Source organism: Seriola lalandi, unplaced genomic scaffold (assembly GCF_002814215.2).
Source record: "Seriola lalandi dorsalis isolate HSWRI2012SDOR001 ecotype SW California unplaced genomic scaffold, Sedor1 jcf7180002054885, whole genome shotgun sequence".
In the NCBI taxonomy this organism is placed as follows: Eukaryota; Metazoa; Chordata; class Actinopteri; order Carangiformes; family Carangidae; genus Seriola; species Seriola lalandi.
Window position 1 is genome coordinate 757,401 of NW_019525437.1, and position 22,806 is coordinate 780,206.

At 41.6% G+C, this 22,806-nt stretch overlaps 1 protein-coding gene across 1 annotated transcript; it reads left to right on the plus strand.

Moving 5' to 3' along the window:
• The first annotated feature begins 5,147 nt into the window (after positions 1-5,147).
• rad54l (RAD54 like) lies at positions 5,148-21,402 on the plus strand. Its single transcript, XM_023428698.2, has 18 exons — positions 5,148-5,397; positions 5,493-5,576; positions 5,967-6,077; positions 6,150-6,210; positions 6,316-6,451; positions 8,251-8,320; positions 8,617-8,905; positions 12,813-12,937; positions 13,020-13,170; positions 13,271-13,397; positions 14,578-14,652; positions 14,839-14,969; positions 15,114-15,224; positions 16,761-16,884; positions 16,963-17,041; positions 17,121-17,300; positions 17,418-17,581; positions 20,659-21,402. Exons 1-18 carry the CDS (start codon positions 5,395-5,397, stop codon positions 20,858-20,860), a joined length of 2,223 nt encoding a protein of 740 aa, XP_023284466.1. The 5' UTR covers positions 5,148-5,394; the 3' UTR covers positions 20,861-21,402.
• The last annotated feature ends 1,404 nt before the right edge of the window (positions 21,403-22,806 follow it).

Below are 22,806 nucleotides of genomic sequence, written 5' to 3' on the forward strand. Positions count from 1 at the left end.
CAAACAAAATGCTGAAAATCCAAACTAGGCACAGGAACAAACTGACAAGCCAATTACAGGCAGTGCAGGGAAAAGTGACGAGAAGCACAAGGAGAACTGAACAGACACACAAAGGTAAAACAGACCAACTGACCAAGACTTCATGAGACTCCTGTGAATAGACACAAGGGAGGCAAGGGTAATTGAACACAGGTGAAAAACATTAGGGTGGGGCAGACAATCACAATGAAGGGAAATGGGACAAGACAGGAACTAAAATAACCATGAGGCACACAAGGGAAGTGATTTCAAAATAAAACAGAGTCCAAACATAAAAAGTCAAAAACTGTCCAGAGAAATAGTCCCTTCACACCAGGACAGTTAACACTATCTCAACACCAAACTGTAAATGTTGAAGCAAGAAACAAACAAGTTGTGAGACAAAGTATAACAGACATGAAAATATATAAGGTCAAATATTTTCAATCACAAATTTGTCAGTTTAAGAGACAGTAAGCTAAAGGAATTAATAATTATGAATTGAGTTTACAATTGCAACTTTCAAATGCAAAATATCATTCTCCTGTGCAAGCCATCTATTTTCAAAACAGCCCTGTGTTCTGCATTGTGATAATGCATTTTATAGATAATTAACTGAATTTCACATTGTGTATTTATCTTGGTAGGAGAACGAATCCATGACGGAACAATATATTACTGAATAGATTACATTAACATTTAACCTTTTAAAAATCTACATCTGGCACATGCCAGTGGTGGAGAGAGTAATTTACTGATTTACTGTTGAATATTGGTACACATGTAATAGTAAAGTAAAAAGGAGAATAAGCCCATTACTTACAACAGGTGTGTGATATACAGTATATCTAAGCAATATCACACTGGAAGTCATAATGTTGTACTGAATATCAGCACAGCTGTGATTCGGTCACAGCGGCCTCGTACCGAAAACAATCAGAGTTGTGCTGATGTTCAGTACATCATGACCTCTCCTGTGATATTGCTTTAATACAACAGTTCTACGAGCGCCAACTTAGTTAAATAAGCAACAACAGGTTATGATTTGTTTGTTTATTTCATAAATTATTTGGCTACAACACAAATACTTCCGCAACTGGACTGGGCTGTTGCTAAGCAACACATACACATTTTCCTGACCTGCACAGTGCACACTAGCTTGCTACTTTGTCTACAGGTTACCAGTACGCAGACTTCCTCCCTTCATCCTCCTCTGACGACCAGACATCATTTGTTATTTCTGGAAATAGCTTTATCTCAGCAAAGTTAGATAGTGACCATTAATGTAGCACTAATTAATGGTTAATAGAACACCTGTAAAGCAGCGTCATATAATTAGTTAAAAGTCCCAGTGCTGTTTTACCCTATATCAGCAATCATTGAATGCCCCTCGTTAATTTACAATAAATCACAACAATTTATTATAGGCCTAAATCATGTTTATAATGCCTCATAATCCCTAATGCACAAGGCTTCAGATAAAGTGTCAGTGAGAAGGGGTTCACCTACATGGCATGAACGGTGACCTGGCCTGTCCCGCTCAGTGTACTGCCAGGGAATACTACCAGGTGACGAGTGCCTGTGTCTGGCACCCCTGGTACAAATAGCCAACATTCAGCAGTGCACTCCTGGATCAGGGCTACTCTGGACTCACACCAGGACTCTAATCTCTACTGTATGTCATAACCCAGTGTATGAGGCAGTATGCTTCAGTGTTTTCAGCTGATGACTTTAGAAATTCTAATAAACCTCATATAAGAAATGTTCATGGTCTTGATATACATCATGGTACTGTATTATCCTGAATATATATTTTGACAATGTACTTTAAAATGCCTTCTGACCACTGTTTTTATACATTATTAGTAATAAAACATTCAACAAAGTCTTTTGTCTGGAGTCCAGTGTAACTTCTCTTCAATAACATGTTTTCTACACTGATTAATATTAGAGCTCCACAGGATTCTTGTCTCCGTCCCCTGCTATAGAAAAAATAATGAAGACAGCATTTTAAATTCAGTTTCACCAAAATGCTTTCCCAATAGTTACAGTACAGATGAAGCATCTCCTCTTTGAGGAAATGTACTATTCAACTACATTTATTGGTATTGTGTGTATTTAAATACATATGTCTATATGATATTTATTAGTATGTTGTGACGTATATTGTCCTGCCTGTCCTCCTGTACTATGATCTCAGCAAATGTCAGTTTCTTACAACAGTTGTTGTCATGGCAATAAAGTTAACTCAAGTTAAGTCATCTAAATTATAGCATTGAGTCTGAATTTGTTGCATTATTGTTATTGTTAGTTTGTCTGTGGTGTTTTTTGGATCTCACTGCCTTGTCTCTGCTGGTTTTATATAGTTTTCTTAAGATTATGAGCCTAGGGGCGTCGTGTGGCGTAGTGGCCCCATGTGTAGAGGCTACAGTCCTCGCTGCAGTCAGCCCCGGTTCGAGTCCCGCATCGGACGGCACTTTACTGCATGTCATTCCCCCTCTCTCTGCCTCCCCATTTCCTGTCTCTCTACTGTGTGCTATCAAATAAAGGCCCAAAAAATATACTTAAAAAAAAAAAAGAAAAGATTATGAGCCTAATGTCAGCTCATCCCAGCCAGGCTGCTGTGATTGTACCATCAAAGAATGATTCATATAATAATAAAATAATGAAAAAATAATATATAATCTCAAGCACTGCAGTGATAACACTCCAAACTCTCTGGCTTGGGTTAATGTCATAATTTCACTCTGTAAAATATATTGTTCTTAGAAAGAAATTACCATTGAAGCTGGCTAAACATTGTAATCCAAATTAACATACGGTACTGTGCAAATAAATGTCCAACCGGACAGAAGACACTGGAGAGACTTTATATCTCATCTGGTCTGGGAATGCCTTGGGATCCACCAGGACAGGTGGACCACATTGATGAGGTGAGGTGGAGAGAAACAGACCAGTAAGAAAGACAGACTGGTTAGTGAGGGCTTCTTTCTACAGCAACATTAGACAGAACCAGACTGAGGCTTCACATGATGAAGACCTGTCTCCAGACCTGAACCCCATGGAATTGGTTGTGGTTTGAACTGGACAGAATGTGAAAGTAACAACAGGCCAAATTGTTTTGTTTTTCTTATAAATTATCAGACAAACATGTCAAAGGATGCATAGTTGAGTGTCACAGGGAATTCCAGCAGCTAGAATACAGCAGAAAACAGAGAAAAGTCCTTTGTTATCCACACTTCTTTCCCTCTCTGCAAACTTTTCTTAAATACTGGGAGATTTTCTTTTTATTCTTTTGTGTAAATATATCCAGTACCTGGGTGGAGGAGATGAAAATGGTAACATGGGACTGTAAGATGCTATTCTAGAGAGAACATTCATTTGAATGAGTTAAATCCTGGCTGACAGGGCAATGCGTAAACCACACCATCAAATCTCACTGAACAGTGAGCAGCTTCTTTCTGAGACTGTAAACACAGCATCTTTCCACACGACTTTAATGGACCAAAAACGGATACAGAATTTAAAGTTTGTAAATTGGATTCAATAGTTAACGTATTGTTTTAGATACCAGTAACTTAAAGAGTAGAATCCTGAGTGAATGACATTATATTCCTATTTCAAGTAGACAATATTCAATCTTCAGTCTATAGTGGTTGACAGTTCCCTGACTGCCAGAGTTGCAGATACCGTTAAAGGAGTTCAAGCATGAAGCAGCAGAGCTATGAAACCACCCACCATCAACAGATGATACACACCACCAGCAGGTTTTACACGGTGGAATTTGTCTTAACGCCAACCACATATAGGAGGAGGGTGTGCACCGCAGCTAATAACATCTCAGAAGGTGTAGACAGACAGTCTGAGCTCAGGATGCAGAGAAACATGGATGTGAGGAAGCTGCCACCCGTTGGTAGAAAGAGTTTGTCACACATTAAACAATCCTGACAAGCATTAGCAGACGGTAAACTGGAAATGTCTTGAGGAAAACAGAACATTTTGTGTGTGGAAAATATAGACTAAATAAATGTTTAAAAATGTGCTAGGACTGAAAAGTAGGAAAACTGTGGAGCTTTGATTATATAATCAAAATAATAAATTATGTTTTTTACCAACTGATTTCAGATTATACAAAAAGTGTAAATCTTTGTATACACTGTCATCATGTAACATTGCATTATTATTTATTGATGCAATTAGACAATTTTTCAAAACAGTTTTAGGACTCCATATACATACTCCAAAACTGAGAAACTAGAATTAGCATACCCGGTGGAATTGGGACAAAACTCTGTCTTTAAATGTGATGTTGGACAGTATTGTTCCACAATGCCATGTAACAAAATGGAGGACCTGAGAGTTGGAAAAAATTACAAGAATCTTTTAAACAGTTTGACAGACGGCGGACTTTTAATATAACTCTGAGTCCTGCCACATCCAGAAATACTCTGATGTCAAAGCTATTGTGGCGCCTGCTGTGTCTCCCAGCACAGTCTCTAAAGCATGGAGGAGATACCAGGAGACCGGCTGTTGTAAATCTGACTTCAGTCAAGTCCCAGGAAGGCAGGACTTAGCCCCTCAACCAGTAACATCTAGGCTGATGTTTACACCTCTAGGTGAATCTCACAAGTGTGACCTTTCTTTTGAAAGATTAAGAAGATTGAAGATTATACATGTAGACATCAGATGTTACTGGCTAGGAGTAAATGAAGATGGCACACAGCATAAATGAACAATTTCATTTCAGTTTAGTTACTCTGTGAGACTATTACAAGCAGGGCAAACGTTGGCTAACCAGATGTCAATAAAAATACACAGCCAGCAGGTGAAAACAACACCTGAATGGGTATAACGGTAATATTTCCAAATTTCCCTGATGAATTTAAGGTGGGAGTAACGTTAACTGACGTTGACTCTAGCTATTTATTGATTAGCAAACCACATTACTATCGTCCTAAAGTAAGCTAGCACTTAACACTGCTCCAACAACTGTAACTACCAATGCAATTTCATCACGTTAATGTACCTGTCTACCTATCTAATCCATCCCAGCATGCGCGACTCTGCAGCAGTCACACAGCAGTCTGTTTGACCTTCCAGGCTTGCCGTAGTGCTGTGTTTGTGTAACATTTAGCGCGAACTTTAATGCGAGCCATAGTAAAATTCACCGAGAGGAAATCACAGTTTTGCTATTAACTAACAAATTCTACAACTAACTCGTCCATGACTCTGACACAGTTGACTTTACTGACTCTTGCTGGAAACTCACAGACATGAGCGTCTCTGCTGTGAAGTGAAGCGACTGTTTCTAGGTAACCAGCGGTGAGCGCGAACCACACGGGAGGTGACGGTTGTCAACAGAAGGAATAAAGGAAAATGGTGGGCGAGCTAAGTTGTTATTATTTATTTCTCTGATGCCACAGACTAGTGTTGTAACTGGTGCTAATCCTCTTCGTATAAAACCGTCATTACAGAGAAGGAGCCTCGCTCCCAGTCAGCTTGCTAAACGAAAACAAGCAGGGGCTTCCTGTGAGGATGAAGAGTGGACATGTAGAAGTGTGAGTAAACAGGCATGGCTGTTACATATTAATACATTCAGAGCTGACTGTTAAACAACACCGTCAGATGTCAGTCAGTCAGATGTGTGTTAGCTGGTTGTTGGCACATGCGCACAGCTTGTATAACATGTATGGAGAGACAGTTGCTGTCTACAACAATCAGCATCACCTGAACCACATAACAATGTTAATATTGATTTGGTGACACCCCTTAATGGTTTAACATGTATGGACTGTATTCTTTATGGACAAACAAAGCACAAACAGGCTTTCCTCATTGTATCAAACTGCTACTTTCCCCAGGCCGTTTGTTTGGAGAATGAACAAAAGGATGATGAGTGAGAATCAGTATTTGTGAACATTGGTAAGATGTGTGAGCCCTTTTCACAGGAGAAAAGAAGAAGAAGTGATGACGAGGTGAGAGAGATCCATATTTCTCCCTTCAGAAAGCCTCTGACACAGCTCAGCAACCGACCTGCATGTATGGACGGGGACAAGCATGTTAGTATTGTTGAGGACTATCAAGTTTACTCTTTGCACATCAGGCTCACTTTTTAAAAATCTTTTCTACAGGAGGCATTTATTCGAAGCATCCTCTCCAAGCCATTTAAAATACCTATTCTGAATTACACAGGTAACATTGTTCTCATCACTGTGCTCCTCTTACATGTCTACTACATTACATAACATTACGTTACATAGGATTACTTCAACTGCTCTCTTGATGAATCACCCTCAGGCTCGCTGGGAATCAGGGCGCTCGGTCTGAAGCGTGCAGGAGTAAGGAAAGCACTTCACGATCCCTTCGCTGAAGATGCTTTGGTTCTGTACGAGCCCCCGACTCTGAGCGCTCACGACCTGATCAAAGCTGACAAGTAGGTCCAAAACCAATGCGCTCCTCCCTCCATTACATCATGTCATAGTTGATCTCCAGTGAACAGGCTTGATGCTAGCTAGGTACTCCAAATAGAAGCAGGCAAATGAGTAAAAATTTGTTCTTACGTGGACAGTCCAGCCCTCTCATACTGCTCACTCTCTTGAGGTGAGGAGACAGTTTGTATTCTGAGTCCTTACTTCCTCTGTGGAGATTTTCTACAGGTGAGAGTACAGAAACTGCAGTAAGTAAGAGCAGTACCTTTAAATGATCTATTCTGATCAGATGTATGGATTTGTAAACATGAACTATGCTTTTTGCAGCTTTAAGAAATGCACCTGCAGGTTTAGCACTGGCAGATATCACAGCTTGCAAATATTCTTTGTAGCAACTGATAGCCTCTTTGTTCCTGACTGATATGTTTTCAGACACTCTTCTTACAGAATACTTCAAGTTCTAAGATATTTTTTAAGATGCACTGCACACACAACATGTTTAAGATCAGTGATGATGTTCAGGTCAGGGACGGTGGGGGCCTTGACTGGCTGGCCAAAGTTTTCATGTCAAGGTATTGTGTATATGTTATGTTGCTATAAGATATATTTTTTTTGTTTGCATTAATTGAGCTTTGAGTTTAGCTAACGGAATATCGAGCTGTGCCCACAGTCCACTCCCTTTTTCCCATGTTTCCCCTTCACCACTCCTTATCTTGAAGGCTGGCAGAGCTCAGGTAGGGCCCAGGTAGAGCGCTACATTGTTTTTTGACTACACCTTATTGTCAGTTTCTCCAGTCCATCTGAAGGCGTAGGCTAAAGCACCTTTATTGTTAATTTTCTAGCTGTAGCGATGGAACAGATTTTGTTTTTCTTTACCATTGAATCGCTTTGTTTCCTTGGTTGGACAACAATTCTGAGTGTGTCTAACTGCACACATCATTACCTGGAACCTCAGGGCAGGGTTGGATCGCAGGATTGCCTGTACAGTGACTGTGGCCAAGGAGCTCAGTTTTAACTTGATCAGTCCAACAGCATTCGTTTCCAAAACAACCCTGGCTCATACAGATGTTGCTTTGCAGACTCAGACATAGAGTTTTGTGATGAGATGGCAGTTAAAGTTTCCTTCTGATGACTCTTCCATGTTGACCCTGTTTGTGTACTGACACTGCACAACAATGGACCACCTGCAGGTCCTCTGTCGCCTGATGGGGGTATAACTTTGCCTCCCTGCTCAGCAGACGTGGTTTATGTAAAGTTTTCTCAGTCTTCCACAACTTGTCTCGGCCTCCACAGTAAACTCTTATGCCATGTCTTAATGACATTTCAGACAGTGGAAATTGTCAGTGGAAACTGAACGTACTATGATATCTTGTTACACTGTAGCCTCTCCTGCTCTGTAGCATAAGTTAGCTTCATTTTAGATACTCAGTCAGTTGCTCGTGGTTCTTGAGAGTTACCACAATGTTTGAAGAGTCTGAGGATTGATCAGTTCTTCAGTTGTCATCAGCCGATAATTCCATCAAATGACAATCAAGGCCAAACAAGATAAGTGAATGAAGTCACTGAGGTTCTGAGTGTTTTACAAGAAGAAGGGAGCCCAGACCTTTGCACAGGACACAACTACTGTTTCCTTTTCTTCTATTTTTAAGTTAACAAAATAAAATGTAACAGGGCATTAACATTTGAAGAAAGGTTCATTTTATATAAATACATTTTATGTAATTTGCCCAGGAGTGGCTACGTGTTGCCTTTACTGACTTTGCTACAATGATAATAAATGTTTCACTTTCTTTTTCCTGTCCAGAGAAAAACTGCCCGTCCACGTTGTTGTGGATCCAGTTTTAGGAAAAGTGCTCAGACCCCATCAGAGAGAGGTAAGAAATGTTTTCCCTTTACTTTACTGATCAATATAAAAATAAGACTCTCTCATCAATGAACTGGCCTTGTGTTGTTTCTCTTTGGAAACATAAGAACAGATGAGAGGTTAGTTCACTCTTGACCTTAGACTGACAGAACAAAGAGAAGTTAAGGTCCACTCACAAGCTTTTAATCACTTCTCATAGACCTCACCCACAAGATGTGAGGAGGACCTTGAGAAGCAATTGAAAGGTCCAGGAAAAAGGAGTAAGTGTCCAATGAAATTAAAAGTCGATGTCTTTGATTTGTCAAGGGTGTGAAGTTCCTCTGGGAGTGTGCGACGGGCAGACGCATCCCGGGATCATTCGGTTGCATCATGGCAGATGAGATGGGCCTGGGGAAGACTTTGCAGTGCATCACCCTCATGTGGACCCTACTGCGCCAAAGCCCCGACGGCAAGCCAGAGATAGACAAGGTCATCGTGGTTTCTCCTTCCAGTCTAGTTCGCAACTGGTACAATGAAGTGGGAAAGTGGTTGGGAGGACGCATTACACCTGTGGCCATCGATGGAGGCTCGAAGGACGACATCGATAGACAGCTAGGTGGTTTACCTCTCCCTCTGTCTCAGTCTGAATGTCAACAGCAACGTTCATAGAAATGGTGATTCGATGACTTGTAATGGATCAAAGTGTTGATGAAGAGGAACCTTTAGTCTCAGTGTTGCACTAGAGTAAATATCAGGGTGTTAGCCTGAGGGAGGGGGCTGCACACAGACCTGCTCTTAACATGGTTTGTGTTTTACTCAGGCAGCATTTTGATGCACTTTTTTTTAAACCTCCATCAGAAATAAAAGGTTAAAAACCACTTTTGAAACTTCATACAAGACGTCCTAAAGGATAATTGCATCTCTCAGTAATCAGGCCTTTATCTGTGTGTTACTCTTCTTCACACATTGGTATCACCACCAAAATTAAAACAAAACAACAAACAAAAAAATAAATTCCAGAAGAATTTCCAACAGTTTGATCAATGTTTAATTTTGCTTCATTCAGTACATGTGGTGATAGTTGGTTTTATTTATGTTTATCCAGAATGCTTCCTGTTTGAAAAGCAAGTATTGCAATTAAATTTGTCAATGCTTTTAAGAAAAGAAGTTGAGCAGCTTTGTTTTAGAAAATGTTTTGCTACAGCTAAACTCATCCCCCGCTGGTGGGACATGTAATACTTTGCTTTCGATCTTTTTTTTTTTAAGCTCTCCCTCTTTCAGAACTCCTACATATTGTAGGAAACAATGGATTTACTTTTGCTGGGCAAAGGTGGAAAGACTTCTTATATAGATAGATAGATAGATAGATAGATAGATAGATAGATAGATAGATAGATAGATAGATAGATAGATAGATAGATAGATAGATAGGCATCCTGGACTAGACTCAGTGTCTGGACACACACACTCTCCCAGGTAGGTTTCTCTCTCCCAAGGACTGCACACTGCTTTCCAAACAACAAACCCTGGATCACCAGTAACATCAAGACCCTCCTTAAGAAGAAAAGGAGGCCTTCAGGGATGGAGACAGGGAGAAGCTCAGGTGTGTACAACATGCTGAAGAGGAGATTAAAACAGGCGAAAAAGGACTACAAAAAGAAAGTAGAGAGGAAGCTGCAGCACAACAACACCAGCGAGGTGTGGAAGGGGATGAGGACCATCACTGGCTATAAAGAGAAGAACAGCCAGGCAACATCAGGTGATGTGGACAAGGCCAATGAGTTCAACCTGTTCTACAACAAGTTTGACACAGCCTCACCTGTTCTCTCTCCCACAGCTTCAGCTGCAGCTTTAACTTAAGCCTTCAAACAGGGGGGGTCCCGGTCCTGTGGAAAACATTATGTCTTGTTCTGGTCCCTAAAGTAGGACGACTGGCTGAGATAAATGACTAAAGACCAGTGGTCCTCAGATCACACGTCATGAACACCCTTGAGTAGCTGTTTCTCCACCTTCTGAAGCCACAGGTCGAACTTGCACTACACCCTCTACAGTGCGCCTACAAGGAACATATTGGAGTGGATAGTTCCATCCTTTACATGCTCCACCGGGCTTTTTCAAGTGCATTTAACACCATCCAACCCCCCCAGTCTTAAAGACAAGCTGGAAGGGATGGGGATGGATCCCTGCTTCACATCCTGGATTGTGGATTACCTGACAAGATGACTACAGTACATCAGGCTGGGTAACTGTGTCTCAGGGAAAGTGGTGAGCAACACTGGGGCTCCACAGGGGACTGTTATGGCTCTGATCCTGTTCACCCTGTATATGGCTGACTTTAAATACAACTCTGAGTCCTGCCACATCAGGAATATCCAGATGATACAGCTATTGTGGCACGTATCAGGAATGCGCAGGAAGAACAGTAGAGGGATCTGACAATGGACTTCAGTGAATGGAGCAACAAGAACTGCCTCCTTCTGAACACCTCCAAGACCAAGGAGATAGTATTGGACTTTCGGAGGTCTAGGCCCACCCTTCAGCAAGTCAATATTCGAGGGTGGTGCATAAATACCTAGGTGTGCACCTGGACAGTAAACTGGACTGGTCCGTGAACACAGATGCCATCTACCGGAAGGGGCAGAGCCAGCTCTTTTTATTCAGCAGGCTCAGGTCCTTTGACGTCTGCAGTAAAATGCTGCACATGTTTTATCAGTCAGTGGTGGCCAGTGGACTCTTTTATGCTGCAGCTGGGGCAGCAGCATGTCAGACATGGACACAAAGAGACTGGAGAATCTGGTAAAAAAGGCTGGGTCTGTGCTTGGCAGAAGTCTGGACTCACTCAGGACTGATGTGGAGAGATGCATGCAATGTAAGATGGAGGCCTTCTTAGACAATACAAACCATCCTCTCCACAACATTCTGGCAGGACAGAGAAGCAGCTGTAGCAAACGTCTCATCTCACTGCGCTGCAGAACGGAGAGGTTAAGGAGATCCTTTGTTCCCACTGCCATCAGGCTATACAACACCTCAGCCAGAGGAAGTGAACTAATCTATTTATTATTAACTAAATTAAATTAAATTATTATGATGAACAATGACATAATGGACACATGAATTTCCCCTAGGGGATAAATAAAGTATCCATCCATCCATCCATTTTAAAATCCACTGATTTGATCTCAAAATCTTTATCAGAGGAGCAAATTCAAGAGCTCCGTTTAGTAGACAGTGAAACTAGGTTAAATATCAGGGGTCACACAAATCATTAGCCACCATCTGGCCCATGCTTTTGAATAGTAGTAGTATATAAGTATATTACATCAGACACACCAGTATCTTTAAAGTTGCAGTAATCAATACTGAACCTTAATTATAACTCTGACAAAGAATCTGTATTAAATAATAGTTGGTCAGGAACGGGACCTCCTCATTAGCTATCTCCCCGCTCTCCTCTTTTCACCAACCAAATCTTGAACAACCATAACAGCTAACAACTTTTTGGTTGCCCATTTTTAAAAAAAAATTGGCATGAAATAAGGAAAACATTTAAATTGCCTGATACCTTACATTTCAATGAGCATTCAGCTAAACTACCCCCGCTGAGCCAATTGACATTAACCAGCTTACAATAGTTCAGACTTCGCATGAGCGATTTCAACCACTAACAGAATAAACTATATACCTACGTGAATGGAAATATTATAGTCAACACTTACTTCTTGTCATGCATGCACAAAAATCCCAACAATAAGGCAAAGTCGACTTTCTCTTCCAACTATTGTGGAGAAAAATCACCGACCATATTACACACTCAGTCACTTCCTGAATGAGTCTCAGCCACTGAGGTGCCAGACAGCCAAACTGGTGTATTGTCACATATGAAGCTTATAATTAACAACACATTCCCCAACAACACTTACTGTAAACAACATCAAAGAACTGTAATTGAACTACCTACATTGGCACATAGGGCCTTTTATACACCTGGAATGGTAGTTCCCTTTGTATCTGTGATACTTGTTTATAAAATTGAAAATCAATTCATTCATAAATAAAATAATAATAATTAATGATAATAAAAATGAAAAATGAGGGTTGGTCAGACAGTGGCCTAAACCTGATCCTCTTAAGGGTCAGTCAGATCAGTGCATCCCAACACTAATCACTAATCATTGGCAGTAGAGGACACAGAGATAATCACCACTGAGCTCCTCTCAGGTCTAAAGAGCCTATCAGCCTCATTTAGCTCAGTGTTTTGCTTTTGTGATCTGAGACTCTGCTGATCATCATCAGCCTGGTTTCCAGCAGCAAGTATCTATTTCCAGTGAGAAAGCTTTGATGTTCTATCTGCTCAGCACCAAACAGCAAACAGACACAGTCAGTTTCTTATTTTAACAGCATATGGAAGATTTTTATGACAACAACTTATAATAAGAAAAGGTTGTTTTAACGAGATTCTTTGGTTTTATGAAATAATGAGAAAATGTATGTTTATTAATTGGTTTGTTTTCTGTGAATTCCAGTGAACTTCATCTCTCAGCATGGTTTGAGAATCCCAACTCCAATCCTGATCATTTCATATGAGACGTTTCGACTCCACGCTGAGGTGCTGCACAAAGGCAAGGTTGGACTAGTCATCTGTGACGAGGTATTTATCTCATTCATTACACTTGAGAGCTGTTTGTGACTGTTGTCTCCATGGTGTGACTCTGATAGTTGTGTGTGTGCAGGGCCATCGGCTGAAGAACTCTGACAACCAGACATACCAGGCCCTCAATGCTATGAGTTCCCAGAGGAGAGTGCTGATATCAGGTACTCCCATCCAGAACGACCTGCTGGAGTACTTCAGCCTGGTCCACTTTGTTAACGCTGGGATCCTTGGTAAGAACTTCCGCACAGACAACACAGGCTAAAAAACATTTATTGCTGCCGTTTATACTTTGTTTATTTGTTTGTTTATTGTTATTGTTTATTATGGCAGGTACAGCCCAGGAGTTCAAAAAGCGATTTGAGCTCCCCATTCTTAAGGGCCGAGATGCAGATGCCAGTGATAAAGACAGAACGAGTGGAGAGGAGAAACTCAAGGAGCTGATAAGCATCGTCAACAGGTGGGCTCCAAGAACACACACAGGGCAGGCTGTTATTATTTCATTTTCATTTTTCATTAAGGGTCAGAGCAGTGAAGCAGCTGGAGCCCTCTTTTTTTTGTTTTCATCATTGGAGGTCCAAGCGCTATTGTAATGTTATAAGTATGTATGTATAATGATATTTATTATTGTTGTTATTATTATTAATACTGATAATCTGACTAATTTACTTGTGTAGAAGCCACTTGACTATGTCCGACACTGGCTGTGACAGTGAGGGCATTATCTCCATCACCAGTGAATAAATATCCAGCAGACATGTATATCAAACCAGTTGCAGATGAACGCGCAAGTGACTTAAGACTTGAAATTTCAGTTCATGTTTTTTAAATGAACTACAGTGTGATCAGCTTTTCAATGATGGACCTCTTTAAAAAACAAAACACTAAAGATAATATTTTTAATGACAAATGTCTAAAACTATGCAACAAAATGACATCTTCATTATAAGTTAGGTTTTCATCACATTTTCATACCTCTGTGCCAGACTGGACTCAAGGATGAACTGATTAGATTCTGGTGGTCAAAGGTCAAGGTCACAGTGACCTCACAAAACACGATCTAGGCCTTGTGAACACAGTATCTTGGGAATCTTTTCAAATTTGTCACAAACATTCACTTGGACTCAAGGACTGATTATTGGTTTGGTTTGTTTGTAGCTATATTCTAATTGGTTGATTTGTATACATATTGTGACAAAGCATGGAGGAAGAACCACAAAAACATTAAGAACAAACTCAATCGGACATGTTCAGCAGGTGATGGTGTTTAAATGTCTAAGTCACACTGCTGACCTCACCTGTGCATGACGGCTACCTGCTGAACTGTTGCTGCAGCTCACACACGTGTGTGTCCACAATGGCAGTGTTGCTGCTGTGTCTTTAATAATGGCATCAATAGAGAGAGAGAGATTCACCCAGTTATTTAATGGTTAATAGTTAATGTTTTATCATCAACATAATAAAACTTGAACTATCAACTGATTGTCTAGAAAATTACCACGTTAAATTTCGATTGGTACAGAAAAAGTATTGTTTCATCAAGTGTTTTATTGATTTATTCTAATTGGTGCCCTGTGTTAAATCATGTTTGATGTTTGTGATGAACCCTTTCTAACACTGACCATGTTCTGCCTCAACAGGTGTTTGATTCGGAGAACATCTGATATCTTGTCTAAATATCTTCCTGTGAAAATTGAGCAAGTTGTGTGTTGCAGGTAGGTTGATCCACTTGGTGAGAGGATCTGGTGCAGGAGGAGAGATGTAATATTAAAGAGAAATTTGTCTCTTGTAAAACTGTTGATTATTGGCATGAAAATAGATTTAGGTTTTAGACATAGTATGTATAAGAAAGGTTTCATTTAACATTCAGGAACATAATGACTGTGACTGTTTCCCTGCAGGTTGACTCCTCTGCAAACAGAGCTCTATAAACTCTTCTTGAGGCAGGCCAAGCCCCTTAAAACATTACAGGAGGGCAAAATGAGTGTCTCTTCCCTGTCTTCCATCACGTCACTCAAGAAACTGTGCAATCGTAAGAGCTTAGACCAAATATAACACTCTTTAAAATGTTGCATCTGTGCATTTACACATGATGCTAATCAGTCATATAGTGTCCGTACTCTTATTTAGAATCATCTGCTGCTTGGTAAAACTACTAACCTGCTCTTTGTCCCAGACCCAGCACTCATCTATGAGAAGTGTGTGGAGGGGGAGGAGGGCTTTGAGGGGGCGCTGGATCTGTTTCCACTTGGCTACTGCACTAAAGCTGTGGAGCCTCAGCTCTCTGGTAAGAACATGTACAGCACAGAACAGTACGGCTCTCATCATGTACAGCATGATTCCCCCGCTGACTCGTTCCATGTCTCTGTGTGGGAGGGGCAGAACAGCTGGGAAGTAATGTGAACGTGGTCAAGACGAGCAGCGACCTCATTAATGGCTTGGGAAATTTGAGCTGATTGCATCATCATCACCATCATCATCTTCACATTGATTTTAGTAGAGATTATGAATGATTGTATGGCCAGCTGTGGGATGCTAATGGACAAAGCATTTTCATAATATTGTTGATGGGTGGTTCTGTCTGTGGGAGGTATGCCACATTAGAACAGGTCTGTCTGACTACAGATACAACAGAACATTTACACTTAAAGAATTTAACAATTTTTTCTTATTTGGCCGATTATGATAACCAACCATCTCACCTCACCACCACAGTCACTGGTGTCAAGTCATTTTCATGTTTTTATGTTTGTTTGTGTTCATATTTAACAAGCAGGACAGATGGGTCTGTTTTTGGCTGGAACGCAACAGCGGGCCCAGCTCTTTAATCTCGAATGACTCTTATGACAGTCAGTCAGTCTGCTCTGGTTTCCCTTCTGCTCGGGAACTGCAGGGAAGAGGAGGACCGCTTCCAATACACTGAGCCTCTCCTCCATTACAGCAGATAAACTACTTTCATTACATGTATCATTATTACTAAAGGAGGCAGAGGAATAACTAAACACCAAGCAGAGAGAGCAGGGGGGGGGGGGAGAAGTCATCGGTAACGAGTCTTTGTGCTAAGTTAGTCTAACCATGACCTGAGTACAGCTCTGTAGTTCTAGCTGAAACTAATTTCCTGCTACATCATCTGCTCATACATCACATATCCTGGGTCCTCCTTTTAGAAGGATTCATCAAAACCAATATATATATTGATTTTATTATGACGCCTCCTGACTTTGCATTAATCCATCTGAAATACTGTAAACTCTATGTCTTGTTTCCATACAGCCAATCAAACTGATTCATTTTAAACCATATTTGCATACAGCAGAAATGTCAGCATTCTAGGATACTGAGTAACATCCAGACAGCAGCCTGCTACACATCATATTCATCATATCAAGATATCTTTTCTCTGGGGCTAATGGAGACCAAACCAGAGCTAAGAGAAGAGTGAATATTGGGCTTAAAATCATCTGATGGACACAAACATGTTGCTCTGTGTGTGCTGGATGTATAAATAAGCAAATGTTTGCAAGTTTGAAGGTGACAGACATGTTTCCTCTGCCCCAAAGAGGACAAGAAAGTGACTACAGGTGTTTTTTATGTCAGCAATTCTGCTTTTATGAGATAAAGACAGCAGAGAGGGACAGGAAATGTGGGGGCAGGGAGGGGTGACAAAGGGCCAGGGCTGGACTCAAACCCAGGCCTCTGCAGCAAGAACTCTAGGATTCCCCAGTTATTGCTAATTTAATAAGTGTGGTGCATCTTTCTAACATAAACTGAATAAAGTGTGTCATCTTTCTATTCATGGAAGAAATTGTTTCCTTTTTTCCAGGGAAGATGCTGGTTCTTGATTACATCCTGGCAATGACAAGGACGACAACGAGCGACAAAGTGGTGCTCGTCTCCAACTACACTCAAACACTGGACCTCTTTGAAAAGCTGTGTAGATCTAGGAGGTGATTTTTGGCAAACGCCATTTAATTGTCCGTTTTCTATGATTTGTCAGTAATGACCATTCTCTCGGTCTTTTACAGATACCTCTACGTTCGACTGGATGGCACCATGTCCATCAAGAAAAGAGCCAAGATTGTGGAAAGATTCAACAGTCCATCTGTGAGTTAAACACTTTTTTATATGACACAGAGAGCCTTGAAAAGCGGTTGACCAGCGTCTGAATCCATTTGTTTCTCAGAACCCAGAGTTCATCTTCATGCTGAGCAGCAAGGCTGGTGGATGTGGACTGAATCTGATTGGTGCTAATCGCTTGGTGATGTTTGATCCTGACTGGAACCCAGCCAATGATGAGCAGGCAATGGCACGGGTGTGGAGAGATGGCCAGAAGAAGACTTGCTACATCTACAGACTCCTCTCTGTCAGTTCAATAATACATATGAATTTTTACCTACTGTTATAACTATTTTGCTAAGCTGAGGTCAGCAGGGTGCAGACAGCTGCAGTGTCCATGCCTGACTTGTGTGTGTGTTTACAGACGGGGACGATTGAGGAGAAGATCCTGCAGAGGCAGGCCCATAAGAAAGCCCTGAGCAGCTGTGTAGTGGACGAGGAGCAGGACGTAGAGCGTCACTTCTCTTTGGGTGAACTCAGAGAACTCTTCGCTCTCAACGAACAGACCACCAGCGACACACATGACAAGTAAAAACACACTACTCAAATTACTCTGCTGATTCTATTGAGAACTGAATGTACTTCATAAAGATGGTCAGACAATCTCAAAAAGCCAGTCAGATATATTCAAATTGATAGCCGCTAGCTTAATGATAACTTGGTGGCTAATGTGGCTATTGGCTATTTGCTAATAGTTAAACGGCTCAAGATAACGTGTGCTGCCGGCCAGGTAAAATAATTCCAAACGGCACTTTTTCTTTTTTCATTTTCAACTAAAACAGGTTGCGATGGTCCTTCAGCAGCAGCACTTGCCATGTTAATGTAGTTTTATGCTGGCGACACCAGCTCATTATTGTGAACGTCAACTAGCGTTGATGTGTTCAGCTGCTAGTGAGAGGAGGGACTTTGTTTTCTGCCTATCTGCAGTGCTGCTGTATGAAGTTGTGTCAACTGGCGGAGGCGAAAACTGTTGGTATCGATACTGTTGCAAATGAGTATCTTATCCGATACTAATTTTTAGTATCGATTAGTATCTGAGTATTGATTTTTTTGACATCCCTACTGTCCACCACTGGCTAATAAAACATGTGCAGCATTTCACTGCAGACGTCAAAGGACCTGAGCCTCCTGAGGAAAAAGAGCCGGCTCTGCCCCTTCAGGTAGATGGGGACCAGTCCAGTTTACTGTCCAGGTGCACACCTTGGTATTTATAAGTGTGCACCACCTCAATGTCCTTCCCTCGAATGATGACTGGTGTTCAGAAGGAGGCGGCTCTTGTCGCTCCATTCACTGAAGGCCATGGTCAGATCCCTGTACTGCTCTTCCTGCCCGTTCCTGATACATAGCTGTGTCATCTGGGTATTTCTGGATGTGGCAGGACTCAGAGTTGTATTTAAAGTCAGCCGTATGCAGGGTGAACAGGATCGGAGCCATAACAGTCCCCTGTGGAGCCCCAGTGCTGCTCATCACTTTCCCTGAGACACAGTTACCCAGCCTGACGTACTGTGGTCGTCTTGTCAGGTAATCCACAATCCAGGATGTGAAGCAGGGATCCACCCCCATCCCTACCAGCTTGTCTGTGGGTTGGATGGTGTTAAATACACTTGAAAAAGCCCAGTGGAGCACGTAAGGATGGAATTATCCACTCCAATATGTTCCTTGTAGGCAAACTGTAGGGGGTCTAGTGCAAGTTCAACCACTGAAGCAGCGGGAGAGAGAACAGGTGAGGCTGTGTCAAACCTGTTGTAGAACAGGTTGAACTCATTGGCCTTGTCCACATCACCTGATGTTGCCTGGCTGTTCTTCTCTTTACAGCCAGTGATGGTCCTCATCCCCTTCCACACCTCTCTGGTGTTGTGCTGCAGCTTCCGCTCTACTTTCTTTTTGTAGTCCTCCTCTGCCTGCTTTAATCTCCTCTTCATCTCATGTTGTACACACCTGAGCTTCTCCCTGTCTCCATCCCTGAAGGCCTCCTTTTTCTGCTTGAGGAGGGTCTTGATGTTACCGCTGATCCAGGGTTTGTTGTTTGGAAAGCAGTGTGCAGTCCTTGCTGGTATTACACTGTCCATACAGAAGTTAATGAGAATCATTGTTAATATGAAAAAACTGGAATCTATCTGATACGTATGACTTAAGCCTAGTGCGATTCCTTTAATCCCAATGACATGTTCTAGTCTCTGCAATAAGATCCCGTGATCGATGGTATCATATGAAGTACTATCTCTATAGTATAGAGACAAGTCCATTGTCTGAAGCTATGAGGAGATCACCGATAACTTTAACCACAACTGTTTCTGTGCTGTGATGGACTCTAAATTCTGACTGAAAATCTTCAAACAAACCATTCCTATGCAAATAATCACATACAACAAAGCATGGTAAGTTTATTTCTATAGCACCATTCAGACACAAGGCAATTCAAAGTACTTTACAAAGGCATGGAAATACATGAAAACAGAACATTAAGATGAAATAAAGATAGCATTTAAGAACAGATTTGATTATAAATAATATTTAAATACATAACGTCAGGTAGCAAACTTAGGACACCATTTTAAAGGGGGTGCTGTATAGTAAATAAGACATTCAAATGCACACGATTAAAATCATTTTATGTATGTGAATTATTGGTGACCTGCAGCAAACTGATGTTTTAAGGTCCGATCTAAATGAGCTGACAGTTTCAGCAGATCTCAGGTGTTCTGGAAGCTTGTTCCACAGGTGAGGACTAGAGAAACTAAAAGCTGCTTCACTTTGCTCTTACTCTAGGAACACTGAGTAAACCTGTCCCAGAGCACCTGATGGTCTAGATGCTTTGTATTGTTCAAGTAGATCAGAGATGTTTGGGCCATTTAGGGCGTATTAGAAGTAGGATTTTAAAATCTGTCCTTTGACACACGGGAAGCCAAATCATTGATTTAAGGAGAGGTGTGATATGCTCCAGTTTCTTTCTCAATACAACTTTACATGCTGATAGGAAAACTCACACTGAGAGCTGGCTCAGGGTCTGTCCAGTATCATCTTCTGCTAGAACCAACACTTAAGCCTGACCCACCTCAGTAATGTCCCCTCGACAGCCTCTCATATTCGTAATGGACCACTTTGTTTTTTTAGCATCTAACTTCATGTAGCTTGAAACATTCCCCATAGTGTACTTTAGCTCTGATGACACGTTGTTAGCAGCTGCACCATTAACATAACCTGATTGTTTAGAAAGTATTCTGAACAACAAAGTCCTCTACTTCTAATGACAGTGGTACCCTTTATTCTATCTGTTTATTTTTGACAGCAGGAATATGACAGCTTTCTTTTTACTCTTTGGTAACATTCCCACACATGTAGTATGAAGTTTAGGATAAGAACACACAGATGTTCTAGCATCAGGCCCAATGTTTTATGTCTCTCACCTCACCTCACTTTATATTACATCTCCTCTTATCATGTGTAGCTTGCTCTTGAAAATCAAATATACACTTTCTGAAATCTGTGATAGGTATTCAGTGCGCACATTGCCACCACACATTATTTTATAATACGACATGACTTTTGTGTGATCATAATGTAAGTCATGTGTTGAAGCAGCCTCTCATCCCTTCTCTTTTCAGGTTTCGATGTCAACGCTGTGTGAATGGCAGAGAGGTCTGGCCTCCTGCAGATGACTGTGACTGCACCAGTGACCTCTCCCAGTGGAACCACTGCTTCAGTAAGAAGGGCCTGAGGGACCAGGTGTTGAAAGCCTCCTGGGATGCTGCTGTCTCCTTCGTCTTCCACCAGCGCTCTCACGAGGACCAGAGGGGAGTAGTATAGCAGCAGAAACAACACAGACTGCCTATCGCACTACCACCTGTACATACTGATATCTATTTATTTTTGGCATTTTCTGTTTTATTAACTAAACTTTTTTATTATAGCAGAAGGAATAAAGGTCATGCTTATGTGTATGTTGAACTGTGATGCAGATGCAGTTACCCAGCTCACCTAGATGTGTGGAGGTAGAAGATAACTTATCGGTTATTCACAGCTGATTCCAGCCATCTGAAAACAGCAGGATAGACATGTACATTCATCTCACACATTTTAATACCACAATGCACACAAATCAAATACATTCAAGTTCTCTGTACTGGCATCGGTTGGTGCCAATGTAAGAAGGAAGCACACATGCTGACTGTCACCAATGCTGGTGTAATAGTTTTAAAATCAAATATAGATGTTAGCATGTTAGCACAGTAGGCCTTTTAAATCTCTACTGCTACTGTGCAAGCACATCCAACACAGATCAGTCCACATTACAAATATTGCAAGTCTATTTACCATTATCAGTGTCTAAATAAAAACTTAAATGTTCATTCCCAGCTCCCTTTGTGTTTCATTGACAGTAATGTCATGTGTAGCTGGCCACTTTCATTTTTTGAAGACCTATGCACTCATGAGCCAACCACATTTCAAAGCCAAACTGTTGCTCCTGCCCTGTCAACTCCTGGTAGGACCAGTGAGGAGTGTGACATCACCGGTCCTTGGAGTGTGTAAAAACCATGCTGTCACCAGTAGTTGGCAGCACCCAGGATTATTGGTGTGGGTTTAGTTAAATGGGATTTACTCTTGAACTTGGCATGTGTTTGAACTTCTCCATAGTTTATTTACTTGAATTAAGAGAGATGTCACCCCCATATTTATTTATTTAGTGAATGCAAAGTCCTTAAGCCAAGCAGTTGCCTCCTGGTCTGCTGTATGGAGGGTGACTAATCCTCCTTTCAGTCTTTTGAGAGGACAAACTTCTATGATGTGTTCCATGGTTTGCTCCTCTCCACAAGCACACAGTGGGGTGGGGCTACTGCCCCATTTGTGAAGGCTGGCCAAGCAGGGGCCATGTCCAGTCCTGAAGCGATTGAGCGTGGACCATTGTCTCCTTCGGAGGTTGGTGCCGGGGACCTGTTGGTTGGGGTCTGGCACCAGATGTTTGTTTGGGACCTCCTTGGACTCCCATTCCATTTTCCAAGCCAATTGGATGGTGAAGTCAGCTGGTGGGATGTTCTTCCAGATTGGTCGTCTAGATGGAAGTCGAGCAGTGGGTGGGTTGTAGATGTCAGCATGGATTGGTAAATGGGGAGAGTCTTTGACCTTTTGAAGCATCTTGTGAATGACTGCTTCTCGCGGGATATGTGGGGGGGGGGGATGTTTGATAGGACAGGAAGCCAGGGGAGTGGTGTTAAGCGGATAGTACCAGTTATGATTCTCATGGTTGTATTGAGCTGGGTGTCCACATGGTGTGTATGGGGTGACCTGGACCAGACAGGGGCACAATACTCAGCTGCAGAGTATGCGAGGGCCAGTGCTGAGGTGCGCAGTGTGGAGGCTGCTGCCCCCCATTTTGCACCAGCGAGCTTGCAGATCAGGTTGTTCCTTTTGCTGGGCTTGGCTTTAGGCGCCAGGTTTTGCAGAACTGGTCCAGTTTGGCAAGGTCTTCAGTGAGCACCCGTTCCAGTTGATCAAAATCTGGTGCTTGAAATGCCCGACAGATGTCATCTGCATAGATGAATTTGCGAGATTTGGTGGTGGGTAGGTCATTTGTGTAGAGGTATGAGTTTGTATGAGAATACATGTATGCGCACAGTTAGGCTACCACCACTGCAAATGTTGTGAGAATGAAAAATCTATGTAATGATAAACTTGATATTATCATCATTATTATAAGACATATGATAATATTGTATACATGGTTTAAGCAGAACACAGGCAAATTCACAGATTCT

Excerpts from the sequence above, each read along its gene's own strand:
- rad54l (XM_023428698.2), top strand. Across the intron at positions 12,938-13,019 it reads GACTAGTCATCTGTGACGAG|GGCCATCGGCTGAAGAACTC; the intron begins GTATTTATCTCA and ends GTGTGTGTGCAG. Across the intron at positions 16,885-16,962 it reads AAGCTGTGTAGATCTAGGAG|ATACCTCTACGTTCGACTGG; the intron begins GTGATTTTTGGC and ends GGTCTTTTACAG.